The sequence below is a fragment of the Echiichthys vipera genome (genome assembly GCF_963691815.1).
Source record: "Echiichthys vipera genome assembly, chromosome: 10".
In the NCBI taxonomy this organism is placed as follows: domain Eukaryota; kingdom Metazoa; phylum Chordata; class Actinopteri; order Perciformes; family Trachinidae; genus Echiichthys; species Echiichthys vipera.
In genome coordinates, this window is record NC_139835.1 from 10596313 (window position 1) to 10612600 (window position 16288).

A 16288-nucleotide genomic window follows, 5' to 3' on the forward strand; every position below is an offset into this window, starting at 1 on the left:
ACATCTGTCAGCTTCCAAAAAACATTGTACACATGAGTTGTCTGATGTGAAAAGGAAACTGTTCCTTGCATGAAAGGTTTGATTTTGGAGTTATTTGAGGTAACCCAAAAAACAACATGAATTTAATGGTCTCTGCATTCAGGTGTACTCCCAACCCATTCCCCCTCCCAACTCGTCAAATACGGCTGCTTGGTCAATGACCCTCAGTGACCTTTAGCGTCTGTATAATATGCACTGGGCTTCAGTGAGCAGTGATGTGGGGGGGGGTCTGGGTTGATGGATGGGTCAAACAAACACAGGACTTTCAACTGAGGAGACTACCGTTGTGTTACGTAAACCAAAAATCTTAAGTATGTAAGTTAAGTTATTTAAGTAACATAATTAAAACTCAACAAATTGAGTTGACTACAACTCTCAAGCCCCTCCCCCTTAAGCACCGCGTCCCGCCGTGCTCTTTCTGTTAACGCGCCCGTCTCTTCTCTCATCAATGAACGCCATGGAGTTCATGCTACATGGAGGTAGGCTGGCTAACTCACTCATACCCTGTGTCCCAAATTGCGCGCTGAAGTGAGTGTACTGACATTCGTGCACTGTGTGCCCTATGTACTGACACGATCAGTAAACTCAATTCCCCTAGTAAATGCTGTCTCAAATCACACACTGGCGCAGAGCACTTTGTTTATTTTTCCAAAAGATTTTCCAACAACTCCTTTGACTCAGCACACCGCCAAAAATCCTTGTGATCCTCTCTTTACATTTATAAAGCGAATGTAGTTGTTGCCGCTCGGTTGCGCTGTTGTTTGTATGTTGTTTTCCAGTTTAACTTAAGTCCCACCTCTTCTGATATGTAGACAAAATGGTGGCGATTGAGGGCGTTGAGTGTCCATCGACCTACACTCAACCAGTTGGCTGTTTTTGAGTGCGCAACCGGAGAAATGCAGTACACTGCATTTTACCGACTTCCGGAGTGAACGCACTTCCACCCTCATAAAAGCCAGTTTGAGGATGTAAGTGTGCGATTTGGGACACAGTCATAGATACAGTAGAAACTAATGACATAATTTAGCGTATACCTAGCCTGAGGTGTTGTGCCTGTGATATTGTAACATGCAAAAGGGGGGAGGGGGGATTTGTGGTGGGTGCACAAACTGTGAACTGCAATGAGTTCAGGAGGAAACAGGTGCTGTAGATTATTGCAAAACAAACATCAGGCTCTACATGCACGAAGAGGCGCAGTTTTTTTTTTTATGTTGTTCAATCGGAGCATAGTGTCGGCTTAAGTGAATAGGATCAAACAAATGTTTGCCAACTGGGACCTTAACTAGCGCTACATATGCAAGTTACATGACAAACTTACTTATTTGAAGCCTAGCCAAGATCCTTCCCAAAACCTAACCAAGTAGTTTTTGGTGCTAAACCTTAACCCTGACTAAGCGTCCGCATTTTATGTGACATGTTGGGAGTGAGAATGTGTTGGCAGTACCCCACATTCATAAAATAAAATTTACAAAAGAATGTACCAAATGTTTACTGTGATGGATTTTATATCTCCAGTCTGTGAAATGAAAATGTGAAATGAAATTAGAGGATGCCTGGAAGGGTGATATTCAATTGAAAAACGACTTTGGAAACAGTCAGGAGTGATGGAAGGCATATACATCCTATCATTATCATCTTTTATAGTCTATTGGATTTTCTGGCTGCATGAGGTGACTGTATTGCTAAACATCTTATAATCTAAAAACTCTTCATGAATGAATGTGACTGTAAGGTCACGAATAATATAATACCACCGTTAGTGCAATTGTGACGTGAATTGTTAAAACACTGCACTCCGCTGCTTCCCACTGACCCCTTTCATTAATTTTCCTCCCTGCTGCTGCAAAGTTGATGCGTAACTTTAACCGAGATTTCAAAGGGGATTCTTGATGGGGAATTGAGCCAGAGAACTCCCCAAACTAAATGAGAGCATGCTGCAGATCAAAGGGAGAGTGTTTATGATACTGACTCATGTTTTAGTCTAACAAGCATCAGAATATAATATTTCCATGAATAATGATTAATAAAAAAACAAAGAGAACAAAACAAAGTGACCGTTTCCATTTGAAATTGGGAAAAAAAATAAATGGGATAAAAGAAGAGAGGGTGTGAAGGAGGAAAAGAAGAAGAGGCAGGATAAAAAGGTAAGGAAGAGGAGTTTAGGGACAAGGAGGAGATGAAGAGATAGATAAAGGTCAAATAGAAAGATGGACTGTAGAGCGAGCAAGTGAATAGAGAGGGGGAGAGAGATAAAGAGAAAAGACACAGAGAGAGCCGATTGACAGTGAGGGGTGACGGTGATTGATGGTGACATTCTTCGGGTCCACATGGAGATGAATGTTTAATGCCGTGACGTCTGCAAACGCGCCTCAATATGGTAAATAATGAATCAACAATAAACAACAACAGGTAAGCCATGCTAGATGAGCTCCCTCGAGCTCTAAAGAAGACATGATAAGCCAGAAAGAAATTCTATTATTATGCACATTCTGTGTTCTTATTTTTGCATCTATCTATTTAAGCAGCTGCACTCCAGCAGCGTTTTTTAATACTGGAGTGTGGCGGGAGTCGATGAGAGTATCATCTCTGGAGATCACAGCAGCAGAAATAGCTAGATATCACACACCAGCATGAGAGCCCTTAAAGCCCATGCATACACACACACACACACACACACATACATAACAAACACAAAGCAATGCATGCACCAGCAGTTGAATAGGCAAGGTCTCTCACACAAGTTGAAACTTATATTCACTCGCACATGCTCTGATGTTCACCCACTGTGCTTTTCCAGATAACAAAGCTGTAAAGTACACCACTGAGGCTAGACCTAGCCAACACACACACACACACACAGACACACACACACACACACACGCATAGCTATACAAACACGCACAATACATAAGCCTGGTGAGAAAAATCATAAAAGTGTGTAAAATGAATGATTGATAGGTGCTGCAGGGCTAAAATAAAATGAGATTAGGGAAGGAAAAAAGGAAGGATGGAGGAACGAAGAGTTGAATGAGGCAGGGACGGGGGATGATTTAGGGGAAGGAGAAAATGAGAGACGGAGAGAAAAAAGTGGGAATGGAAGCTGTCAGCAAAGGCAATACGAGGACAGAGGAGAATGAGAGGGAAGAAAAAACAGAGCGACATTGCAGAGAAATAGATAGAAAGTGCAGAAAAAAGTAGAGAGAGACATAAAAGTGTGATTTAAGTTAATGACATGTCACTGACTGACTGCTTTATGTCTGCCTTTATAGTCCTGTGTAGGGCATTATCACATCCCCCTGGCAGTGTGTGCTTGTCAATATGTGCAGGGGAAGAAAAAGAGAAGATGCTGCATAGCCATTAGCGGGTATGTTTGGTTATAAAGTTTCTCTGCAGGTTATAGACATATTTTACTGAAAGTGTGGCAAAAAAGTAATCTCTCGTAACAAAAAAGGCAAGTAGTCTGAAATTGTCAAGATTTTGCATGCAAAATCAGTGTTTTCCTCAGGCCGGTGATCAATTGCAGCCATTACAAGGCAGCAGACATGGGCAATACACAGGGTAACAGGAATGGCCAAAAGATGCGTTGAATGGGTTCTCACTGTTGAAACTGTAGTGAGAAAAGTAGGGTGATATATAATGCAATTTCAGGTGTTAAAATGTGGTAAAAAATAGGCTACTGGTCGACAAGAACACAGGCAAAGATACCTGATATATGCCCCATCCCTGTCTCTTTTAGCTGCTCGCTCTCTCTCTCTCTCTCTCTCTCTCTCTCTCTCTCTCTCTCTCTCTCTCTCTCTCTCTCTCTCACACACACACACACACACATGCGCACCATCAGGACATGCACAAAAGCAGGATCATATTGTTTTGGTGTGATTGTGATTTGTGTGGGTGCTGAAATAGCCCTCCTAGATAAGAGCATATCTGTCCCTCTCAATGGCCACTATGATGGTAGCAGAGAGAGGCTCTAACCCAATAATGATACAGTGGAGCCGACACACACACACACACACACACACACACACACACACACACACACACACACACACACACACACACACACACACACACACACACACACACACACACACACACACACACACACACACACACACACACACACACACACACACACACACACACACACACACACACACACACACACACACACACACACACACACACACACACACACACACACACACACACTCACGCACAGACCTCAAATGGATTGAAACTCACTCTTACCATTTCTATAACACACACACACACACACACACACAAACACACACACACACACACACACACACACACACACACACACACACACACAGAAACACACACACACACACACACACACACACACACACACACACACACACACACACACACACACACACACACACACACACACACACACACACACACACACACACACACACACACACACACACACACACACACACACACACACACACACACACACACACACACACACACACACACACACACACACACACACACACACACACACACACACACACACACACACACACACACACACACACACACACAGAAACACAGCCAGTCTAATTAAGTTTTATCTATTTATAGTATTGAGCTGATTATGCTGGTTGAAATCGTGTTTGTTTGCCAGGGCTGCAGATGAAAGCTGAGAGCCTGTTACTCTCTGATGTTATCACCCACACATCACACTCTAGTATTATTCTATTAGGACTGAGCGTGTTTCTTTGTGTGTGTGTGTGTGTATGTGTGCGATGTGTGAGTGGGAGACAGAGGGAGGATATGTATATGAAAGAGCAAGGGCAAGAGTGTGAGTGCACATGAGAGTGGGTGTGTTGTGTGCATGTGAAAGAGGGAAAAAGATGAGAGGAAGGGGAGGAAATATGAATAGAAGCATTGGATGGATTGATGGATGGACAAACTACTGAATTGTTTACCATTAGGTTATATAAATGAAGAGAGGGAAAAAGCCCCTTTCACATTTGTCTGCGTGTTCTTTTTCAGGAAATGTTTTCTGGGGGATTTATTTTTGCTGTGACCCACCTTCTGACCTGGTGTCAAGGCCAGTATATCACTGGTATAAAATTTGGCAAGACTGCTACCGTGTTTTCACAACAGTGTGTCCCATGAGGAAATAAAGTCTGAGAAAATACAGAAGAAGACACTTCATCTTTCTTACCCGTAATCTGACAGCCGTAGAGCTCGAACCGCAGAGCGATGCCGTTCTTCCACGTCTGAGGTCTGATTCGTACAAAGCGGGCCAGGACCGGCTGTGGGATGCGATTGAGAACCACCTCCGTGGCGTCAGCATTGGCATGGAAAACCTATGAAGAGAAAGGAACACGCAGAATTTAATGATACTACATTAATGGTTGAAGGAATTTCCCCTTAAGGATTTTCTCTCGTTACCCAGGAAGGCTAGAGGGGCTCAGCCACACATTTCATGACAACACACATTCAAGCAGGACTGGACACATACATTCTTAGTCAACAGGACAAAGAATAAAGTCTAATATCACAGAGTTGTAAAATTGAATGTGAATATGTTTGCTTTGATACATGTATATAACTGTTTTCAGTTTTCTGTTCAAAACGTGAGGACAGTGGAGAAACCTTATCAACCCTGATATAGTTCAGCAGTTTTGGTTATGTTGAGGTTTTAGCTATGCTAAATCAGTTGCTCTGTTGGTCCAACCTATCTTACTACCAACTTGTCAAAAACTGTAGATTGATCAGTGGTCCTCAGTATCTGATACAGCTGCACAATGCACTCTTACGCGTCTTTATGAAGCACGCACCAGGCTTGAACCGCGGGGCTGTGAGGGGATTCGGTGTGTTCACGTCTACCTATGAATTAATTATTTATAACTTTGAAATCCCTTTACATTTCATCTAGCTTCATCACCCGGTCAAAATTTGCATTTGTCTATTTTAAGTAAATACCTGCAAGACTAAGGTTAAGTGGGAAAATGTTGCCTGTAAAGAAAAAGTCTGTGGGTTAAGTGTGGGGCTGTATTTTGCTTCTGTTCACAAATGAAGAAAGGAGTGCAAAGGTTTTCTAACACACACACACACACACGGTCTGAGGGCATGCAGTATCTAATAAATCACGGGTGCAAGTATGTGGGAGAGCATCCTCTTCTCACGTCCTCTTGACTGAACTACACACACACACACACACACACACACACACACACACACACACACACACACACACACACACACACACACACACACACACACACACACACACACACACACACACACACACACACACACACACACACACACACACACACACACACACACACACACACACACACACACACACACACACACACACACACACACACACACACACACACACACACACACACACACACACACACACACACACACACACACACACACACACAGGAAAACATCATCTTTACTCCTTCATGCACGGACTGCAAAGAAAACACGCTGTCACTCTTCAATGCACAGACAAACACACTATGATACTGTCTTTCACACAAACACACACACACACACACACACACACACACACACACACACACACACACACACACACACACACACACACACACACACACACCACAGGGCACGCAGTCTTACAAAGAGCCCTCTGAGCTCCCAGACTCCCCACCACACACACAAACACACATAGTAATTTCCTCTGAAATCACACAAATACAGATAAAAAGGAAAGTGAATGCAAGCGCACATGGCCAGAAGCACTCTTTTTGTCTCTTGACACCAGGACTTTATATCTCTGTCTATCTGACAGTGTCATGTCTCTCTCTATCTCTCTGTCTTGTCTCTATTGGGCTCACCACAGGAAAACACAGTTGGGCTTCTGCTCCCTTTCCCTTTTACTGTCTGTCCTCCTTTCTGTCTTTCTTTTTGTCTCTCTGTGCCGCGCTGCCATGATGATATGATACTGTAAATTTAAGGGGAAAACAGCTATCCTGTTGTTTCATTAGAGGCACTCAAAGGCTATTTTACCTCTGTGTCTCTAACACTCTTTCTATTATGTTACATCAGTGCTGAAAAGTCGTGTGTTTATCACACAGAGCAGTAAAACCTCATTCAAACAGAGCCAAAGGCCTCACAATTACTTGCTTGGGTACTCATTTATAGATACTTCTTTGTGAGTGTGTGTGTGTCTGTGTGTGGGTAAATTCACTATTTTCGTCCTGTTTCCCAATCCATTACACACTAGGAGCCGTCAGGGGTGACAACATATGGATGAAAGGAGTTTCTGACTTGCAGGAACAGGAGCGGGCTACTTGGCCAGCTGGGAATTGAACCTGTGACCCACTGGGTGTACGATACAAAGTCAGATGCAGTGAACTCATGCCCTTACAGTGGCCTTAATACCAGAGACTGTGACCAGTTAAATGATGGAAAAATGCCTAAAGGCTCCAAAAGACTTAATGGGACTGTGGAAGCGGATTGTAATTACATGTGTGTGTATGTGTGAGTGTGTGTGTGTGCATGTGTGTGTTGTAGTGTCGGTGTGTAAAAGTGTAATTATGAAGTCTCACTTGAAGGAGTTGGGGGCTGGTGGGAGCTTTCTGATTTCCCCTGGTGCACACTGAAACTTTCCCTCAGCAAATGACAGACACACACCCGTTCACTCAAACTTGTACACACGTGCTTTTATGTGTGTGCACACTGTGAGTCCTTTTTTTATGCGCATATATGTGTTTGTGTGATTGTATAACCTTGCTACTGTCCTTTTCCAGCTGTTTAAATTGGTGATGTTCTGTTTGTATGTGTGGCGGACACTTTTGTATACATGCTCTAAATTTTTCTCTATTATCAGCTTTGTTCAGGGTCACCAAACAGAGCTGCAACTCTATTTCTGCTTCTGCTTGGTGCAAACCATTCACTGTTAAAACGACTGCTTTACAATCTCTACAGTAAACAGAAATTCATTTTGTAGCAGGCTGAAAATAAGATAAGAAAGTACCATCTGACCACACACACAATCTCTTAATTATTCGAAATCAATGCTAAAGTGACCCCACTGTTCAAATCCAAATATCTTTTACAACAGAGTGCATATTTTACACTGCCGTGTGGCTTTGTGTTGACTTTTGTATGTACGTATGTAGTGTATTTTTCTCTGAGGTCTTAAACTTATATTACTGTTAACAGTGTCTTTCTAAAAAGCATCCGCAACAATCGGCTAATGGACAGCAACAACTCAGCTCAGGTTAGCGTGTGTGTGTGTGTGTTTGTGTGTGTTTATGGTTCGATGTCTCCGCCTGTGTTAAGATACAAGGCAAGCTGACAGATGAATTAACAGATGCTCGACTTTCCTCTCTCTCTCTCTCTCTCTCTCTCTCTCTCTCTCTCTCTCTCTCTCTCTCTCTCTCTCTCTCTCTCTCTCTCTCTCTCTCTCTCTCTCTCTCTCTCTCTCTCTCTCTCTCTCTCACACACACACACACACACACACACACACACACACACACACACACACACACACACACACACACACACACACACACACACACACACACACACACACACACACACACACACACAAACAGAGAAATTCGATGCAAGAAAAATCTCCCTGATTCAGATGCTACTTTCATCTCTCAGAGAAGGTCAAAGGTGAAAGACATAGAGTGAATACTGTTTTCTCCTTCATTTACACACACCTACTCTGCTGAATAACAATAGTGTGCACGAAAAGAGGACACATATTGTATAGTTGCCTCTGGTTTGTAGTGAAAAAGGGCGACTAACCATGTTAAACGTGTAACTACAGGATAGAAAAAGAGCATGACGAGGAATATGTTCACCTCATTGGAAAGAACAGAACAAGTGTGTGTGTGTGTGTGTGTGTGTGTGTGTGTGTGTGTGTGTGTGTGTGTGTGTGTGTGTGTGTGTGTGTGTGTGTGTGTGTGCGTGTGGCTGTGTCGTGAGCCTGCAGGGCACAACCAGTCAGCCAATGAGGACCAGTGCAGACACGCTGAATTATTCAAATGTCCTCAACGTGTGTGTGTTGTGTGTTATAAAATAGTAAAACACCCTCCCATCTCCTCTCATTTAATCACAGACGGGCAAACACGCTCACACACACACACACATACACACACACACATACACACACACACACACAGACTATGGGGAGGTAACCTGCGTTTGACAGCTGAATCCTTGTGTGGGTGTGTGACAGTACAGTCCACAAATCTCCCAGACTAAATGACACAAGGCACCCCTAAAATATCCCCCTTTGTCCCTTTCCTCTATGTTCCTCTCTTTTTCTCTTAGCTTTTCTTTCTTCACTCTTTCCTCGCTTTCTCCTTTGACCTCATCCTGCCTCCTGCTTCTCCCTCACCTTGACGCCCACCCACCGCCACCCCCCGTCCCTCTTTCCTCTGTCGTTTATTTAATTTCTCCTCTCCTGACATCCTTACAGGCTGTGTTGCGGAGACCTCCGATGTATCCAGAGGGATTTGTGGTCGACACCCTAGTCTGCTATTCTCATTATTCCTCCTCTCCTCCATCCACCCGTCCATCCGTCTATCCCTCCTTCTTGTGCTCGTTGGTTCCCCTGTGAACACTTCTTTCCCCACTCTGCCTCTTTCCGTCACTCACTTGTTCCCCTATGAACCTTATTCCCTTTGGTTTCCACCTCTCTTCCTCCCTCTGTACAGCTCAGTTTCTCCTCGTTCTATCAGTTCAATGCTTGACTGGTTGATCTTTTGTTTATGTTTTCTTTCGTTTTTTCAGCTTTCCTACACTTTCCTCCCATCACAATCCCTCTCTCTCCCTGTGATTCAACCCACATCTCCCGCCTCCATCCATCCACCCTCCTACAGATTAAGGTGGGAACAGAAGGTTTTGGTCTTGGCTGAGGTCCAACGTTGTAATGGCCACAGCCAGCTCAGCCTGCAGCAATTTAGGAGGGCTATGTAATGACACTTGTACCACGTTGTGCTTAAATGTACCTCTCCCAGCAGAAGGTCTCAGATTCCTCCGGACCAAGAGTCAAACTAAGACAACATCATCTCTCAACTCAAGACCTCAGGTCACAGAAAATTGCTGCTTCTCTCTTGTTATGTAGGCAGACCTCCCATAACCAGGCCCACAGCCAATTCTGTGCACTGAATCATAGAAAAGTTCAAGTTAAATTGATAGTGTCATTTTTTTTCTTCTGTTTCTGTATAAAGCTCTCACTTAAGTGCTCTCACGATAAGTCACACGAGCAGTCAAATGATCTGACATGACCTGATCATCATGAGAAGATACAAAAAATGAAAAACTTAAAGGCCCCATATTATGCTCATTTTCAGGTTCACACTATTTTGAGGTTCTATTACGTTACATGTTTAAAAGTTAAAAAACACATTTTTCTGTGCGTCTATCTGCCTAAGACTAATAACTCAATAGAGTTAATATTAGATATACCGTGGTTTGCATGACCTTTTCCTTAAATTCTTTAAGTTTTGGGAACTTCCAAAGGCAGTTGAAAAATCTGACTTCTAGGTCACATTCAACACATAAATCAGGATTATTATCGCCTTATCGATTATACGCATAAACCATTTAAGTTGTATCGCTTTAAACCTGGTGTTAATGGTTAGATTTCTACATCTTAGTTGCAAGACAAGCCGATCTTTGTCTGAGGATTCTTTAGATTTATCCACTTAAAGTTTATACATGAGGAAAAACTGCCCATAGTTGTGACATCACAATCGTACCTGGAAGCTCTTTTAAAGACGCAGTTTCTGAATACGGGCTGTGTGCATTTCTCTGTGGATTGAGAGTTTTGATACTTTTTACAGTATGGCTATAGCACTTTATCTTAAAAAAAGACATGGGAATATCCCATTTTACAATATTGGACCTTTAAAATCAAATTGGGTACGAACCGTAATGACGATTTCTAATATAATCTTGTTTGACCTCTATTCCTGTCTTATACTTTGCCCATCTGTCTGCTTATTTCCCCTCTTCCTCTGGTGCATGTCTTTAGTCAGACACTGTCATTTGTGAGCCTGTCAGTTCAATGTAGGAACAATTGTGGTATGAATGTTACTTCTGCTTCTCTCCAAAAACTTCCCGCAAGTTAACATGTATTCCATATGTGCCATCTGGTTCACAACAGGCCTTTAATGACATTATCAAATACATTACAGATCACACAAATCATCATGATGTTGTGTGACAGTGGTGCCGCCCCCATGGGCTGGCTCCCAGATGTGTGTGTGTGTGTGTGTGTGTGTGTGTGTGTGGTTCTGTGTGCACAGTGGCTGCTTTATTAATACTTACTTATCTGAGACAAGCATGCATGTATTTGTGTGTGTGTGTGTGTGTGTGTGTCCTCGCTGCTGGGTTGTGCACAAGAGTGTGTTCACAGACTCACATACTCATACTTTTCTTAATATCCATATGGTTTCCATTATTTTTTGTTCTCTTTTAATGCCTCTTGCTCATAAAACACTAATTTAATAATTTTTCCAGATTAACACACACACACAGACACACACAGACACACACACACAGACACACACACACACACACACACACACACACACACACACACACACACACACACACACACACACACACACACACACACACACACACACACACACACACACACACACACACACACACACACACACACACACACACACACACACACACACACACACACACACACACACACACACACACACACACACACACACACACACACACACACACACACACACACACACACACACACACACACTTAACCATCTCTGTAGCCAAGCACAGAAAGTCATTTGTTTGAGCAACATAAACTTGCCTGTCTGTGTCATGATGACTTTCTCAGAAACATATAGGGGGAGTTTGAACAAATGATAGACTGTCGAGGAAGAGAAAAGAGGAGGGATAAAAAAAGAGCGCAAGAGGGGAAGGATAAGGTGAGTGAAGATGTGAAGAGAGAGTGTGTAGACGATGAGGGAGGACTTGATGGATGACAGAGAGATTTTGAGAGAACTAGTGAAGGGGTGAGTGAATGAAAATGTCAGGTGAGAGATGGATGGATACATCAACAGTTCAGAGCAGGTTCAACAGCGAGGATTTCGGGGCACTTCTATATATCCCCTGCATTGGTAGAAAATATACTTTATCTTGAATTAAAGTAATAAATAAATCATTCTATGTGCTTTAAGTATAGAAACATGCTTTCTTACAACCGAGCCCTGCATGAAACAATCCAGGATCTGCTTTCAATTATAAAAACAATTTCCTTGGATTATCCTGTGAATGCAGACACAGCACTTACACACCCAAACTATAAAACTTGCTGCCAAAAGATTTTCTTGGCCATTGCTGTTGAGTTATTTATACATATTTCAGACATCAAAGACAGCCTCTCACTTACTCCCCAAAAGTTGACAGTTGGGATGGCAAGGCCGTTGTTGACTGGCCGACTGAGGTATGTCAGCTGAGAAGGGACATTAGGCCCCAAGATGTTGACTAATTGTTCCATCATCAGATAAATGACCACTACTTCTCTTTATTCAGCTTTTACTCTTCTTACTCTTTCATCTCTCTCTCTCAGGACGGAGGAAGCATCATAACATGAAAACTAAAATTGTATTGTAAGCCCTTATAAAATCAATTTTACTTCATTGGTCATAACACAGGGTTAGCCATAGTACAGTGTTGCTGTAGCAGTTTGGGGGTTCAGTGCTTTGCTCAAGGGCACCTCAACAGTACACTGGAGGCCAACTGGCACCTCTCAAGCTGCCAATGGCGACCCTCTGGTTCCCATGGACTGAGCTACTGCTGCCGTACAGCCCATACTGTACTGCATATAAAGCCAGTATCACAAATCACAAATTTTCCTCAAGGGGCTTTACAATCTGTACAACATATCACCCTCTGTCCTTAGACTCCCAATCTGGATAAGGAAAAACTCCCCTAAAACCCTTTAACAGGGAAAAGATGGAAGAAACATCAAGAAGTGCAACAAAGGAAGGATCCCTCTGCCAGGACAGACAGACAAGCGATATATGTTGTTTGTACAGAATAGACCAACATAGTAAAATTACAGTATGAAGAATCAGGATGACAAACATATTCTATCTGGTGAATATCCATAATGTACGGATACGATTATGATATGCAGTCGTGGATCAAATGAAACGACCGGTGATCCTGAACTGAACTGATCAGATTATGTTACAGACTGTCTCAACAACCATTACCAGTGGTTAGAGATTGTATGTGTGTGTGTGTGTGTGTGTGTGTGTGTGTGTGTGTGTGTGTGTGTGTGTGTGTGTGTGTGTGTGTGTGTGTGTGTGTGTGTGTGTGTGTGTGTGTGTGTGTTTCGAGGACAAGGGAGGGATATTTCAGCAGAAGCTGCAGCTGATTTATTCTACCCCCTCCTCTACCTCCTCCTCAAAGACACACACACACACAAACACACACACTTGTACAAACACAGACACACAGACACACACACACACACACACATACACACTCACATTGGTATGCATATGCACCCCAAACACACGCCCCTCTGTGTCTCCCTAAGCATTCGGCTCTGTAGCAGCTTTCCAGTTTTATGGGGAAGTCAAGGGGGATTATGGGTGGTGACACCAACAAGTAACCTCAAAACATCATCATTACTCTGTTTTGCATGTTGTATTGTTATTGTCTCATGGCGTAATGTCAGCAGAATATTGTTATTGACTGACAGCACAACTGGCTGGATGGTGAACTGATTGATTGATTTTCCTTATTGTTAAGGTAAACTTGCACCAATTAACTTACCAAAATGAAACTTAATTATCTATTACACGTTTGACCGCTGACTACGCCTCATGGCTATAAACCAGACAAAAGAAACTTGCTTTACACTCATCCTACATCCTACATCCTCCTTCTTATGTCATCCCATTGTATCTCAATTTATTTATTTATTCTATACCCAACTTCTCCACAACTCCCTGTATCTTTCCCATCAATCATGTCTCTGGGAGTTAGCTACATCTATAAGCTTTATGTGATCTGCGGTCCACAGAGGAACCCCAGATGGTTAAACTGAATCTCCTATTTCTTTCTCAAAGCGAAAGCATTTCCACTGCATGCATGCATCTGTGAGTGTGTGCGCATGCATTAGTGTTCACGATGGAATAAGGGTCTATAGCACAAAGCTAGACGTGGCGTTAGACCGCAGGACAAACATATGTGACCGCTATAGCAGTGGGAGAACGGCCCTGATGGAAAAAACAGCCACAACCACTGGAATGCTCCTCTGCTTTAATTGCAGTTGCAACCATTTTAAAGACCCTGGGTACCGTCCGTTTGGTTTTTCTACCCGGTAACCCCTAGACTGCAGCTCGCACTCACTGATGATTCATCATGCTTTAACACCGCTGAGAGAAACAGCTTAGAAAGTTGTCCAACCAAGTTGACATTAGGCAGAACTCTGACCAGAGAGTAAGAGAAACCAGATGGGATGTGAAAAGCAGACTGTGCAGTCTACTGTAAGTGTAGCTGCATTCAGTGATGTAAGGTATCACTTGGAATCGTGTGCTGATTCTGGCTTGGTCGTAAACCCTTAAATGAAGCCAAGTGAGCGGCAGTGGAATGGCTGTAATTGAAGACACCCGTTGAATTTTGGGCTTGTAGTCAAATGTTGCTGCATATATTCCATCTCATATGTTTCTCTGCCTCTTCCATGTGAATGTCGTGTCACCGAAGAGCATCCAGATTTTCTCTCTCGCCCTAACTACTGTATGGTTCGTCCATAGACGGTTTAAGATGGAGAGGTTGTCTCCATGATGTCATCCAAAGGTGTCTTAAGAGCCAAATTGAATATCAAAGTGAGTGGCTCCGGGCCATTGCAATATTGGCAGTGCCTGATTAATATGTGTGTTTGTCCATGTGCTGTGTGCGTTCGTGTGCATGCATGAGTCTGAGCCTACCTTATGATTCTTGCCGTGTCTGTAGACCATCCAATCCTCTCCATTGGTGCTGACCTCCAGCTTGAAGGTGGTGACATGGTAAGCCTTTTGAGTTTCCTTTGAAATGGCGCCCTGGGTGGCGATGCCTGTAAGCACCTTCAAAGTGTGGAGGTCCACCTGTCGGCAAAGAGGAAAGAGGACACCATGAAAAAAAGATTAAAGAGTAATCAGTTGGTTTCTGAAGCAGCACCTGCTGTATAAAAAGCCTAAACACAAAGTGAACCAGTGGCAGCACTACCACCCAACCATCCCTGAGCTGAATCTAATTCTAATCTTAGTCCCAAGCCCAAAACATACAACTCACTCTGATGCTGAAGCTCTTACATCACTAAACTGGTTAAAGATAGACATCAACAAAAAAAAACATACACCTGAACTTATCAGCATCCATCTCTCACCTTCACCGCTCTAGCTTCCTCGCCTTCTCATCCCCTTCTCTCTCTCTTCCCTGTGCCTCTCTCCTGGCAGATCGATAGTAATGACCTGGGGCTCATTTTAATTTCCTCCCATACAATAGCCATAATCACCTCCACATCCTGATTGTGGATGCAGCGCTACGTGTCTGGCATGCTGCTAGCTGTGTTGCATTATACATGGACAGCATTGTGTGCTGAATGCAGGCTTTAGCCTCGTTCATTTCAAGGTCCCTCAAGTAGGTACGCATTTGTCTAGTTCCACAGTGCCCAAAATAAGTAAATCAAGCAGAACAATGTAACTCTCTAAATCCCGTTTGAAAGTAATGGACTGAATTTGCAAGTGATACAAAGAAACAAGAGATTGTATTATTCGGTGAATATATATATTTTAACACAGCTAATGAGGTCTTAGTTATAGTTATATTTTTGTACTTTTATCTGGGGACTAAAATGATTTTGTTGAGGGTTATATTTACAGTTCTTTGCCAAGAACACAGCACACCTGCAACTGTTCGATAAGTATCTCACAGTTTTTGTCCTCAGTTTACATGAGTTATGTTCTCTGCTACATGGGGACAGAGACAGGACAAGCCTTTACTTTAAAGAACATGGTTTTGAGATAGAGAGGGGCTGCAGACAAATCAAGAGCAGAAGATGAGAAAGGTTGTACTCTAGGTTATAACATTTATTCTTCTCCACTGGAGCTGTTGAAACCTGTAGATTAATCAGAACTTGCTGTCTGTGTATGTGTGCGTATGTGTTAGAGAGAGAGAGTGCCTTGTGTCCCACTGGGGTATAGCACAAAACACAGAGGGA

At 43.0% G+C, this 16288-nt stretch overlaps 1 protein-coding gene across 3 annotated transcripts in view; it reads right to left on the reverse strand.

Annotated features, from left to right (window-relative positions):
- Nucleotides 1–16288, reverse strand: part of LOC310952802 (neuropilin-2-like) — a 109188-nt gene that overhangs the window by 39834 nt on the left and 53066 nt on the right. For all 3 annotated transcript variants that reach the window (XM_083921515.1, XM_083921513.1, XM_083921514.1), the window contains exons 7-8: nucleotides 15018–15173; nucleotides 5243–5387 (exon numbers count right to left, since the gene is read on the reverse strand). In XM_083921515.1, coding sequence (XP_083777641.1) covers nucleotides 5243–5387; nucleotides 15018–15173 — 301 coding nt within the window. The remainder of the gene's footprint in view (nucleotides 1–5242; nucleotides 5388–15017; nucleotides 15174–16288) is intronic.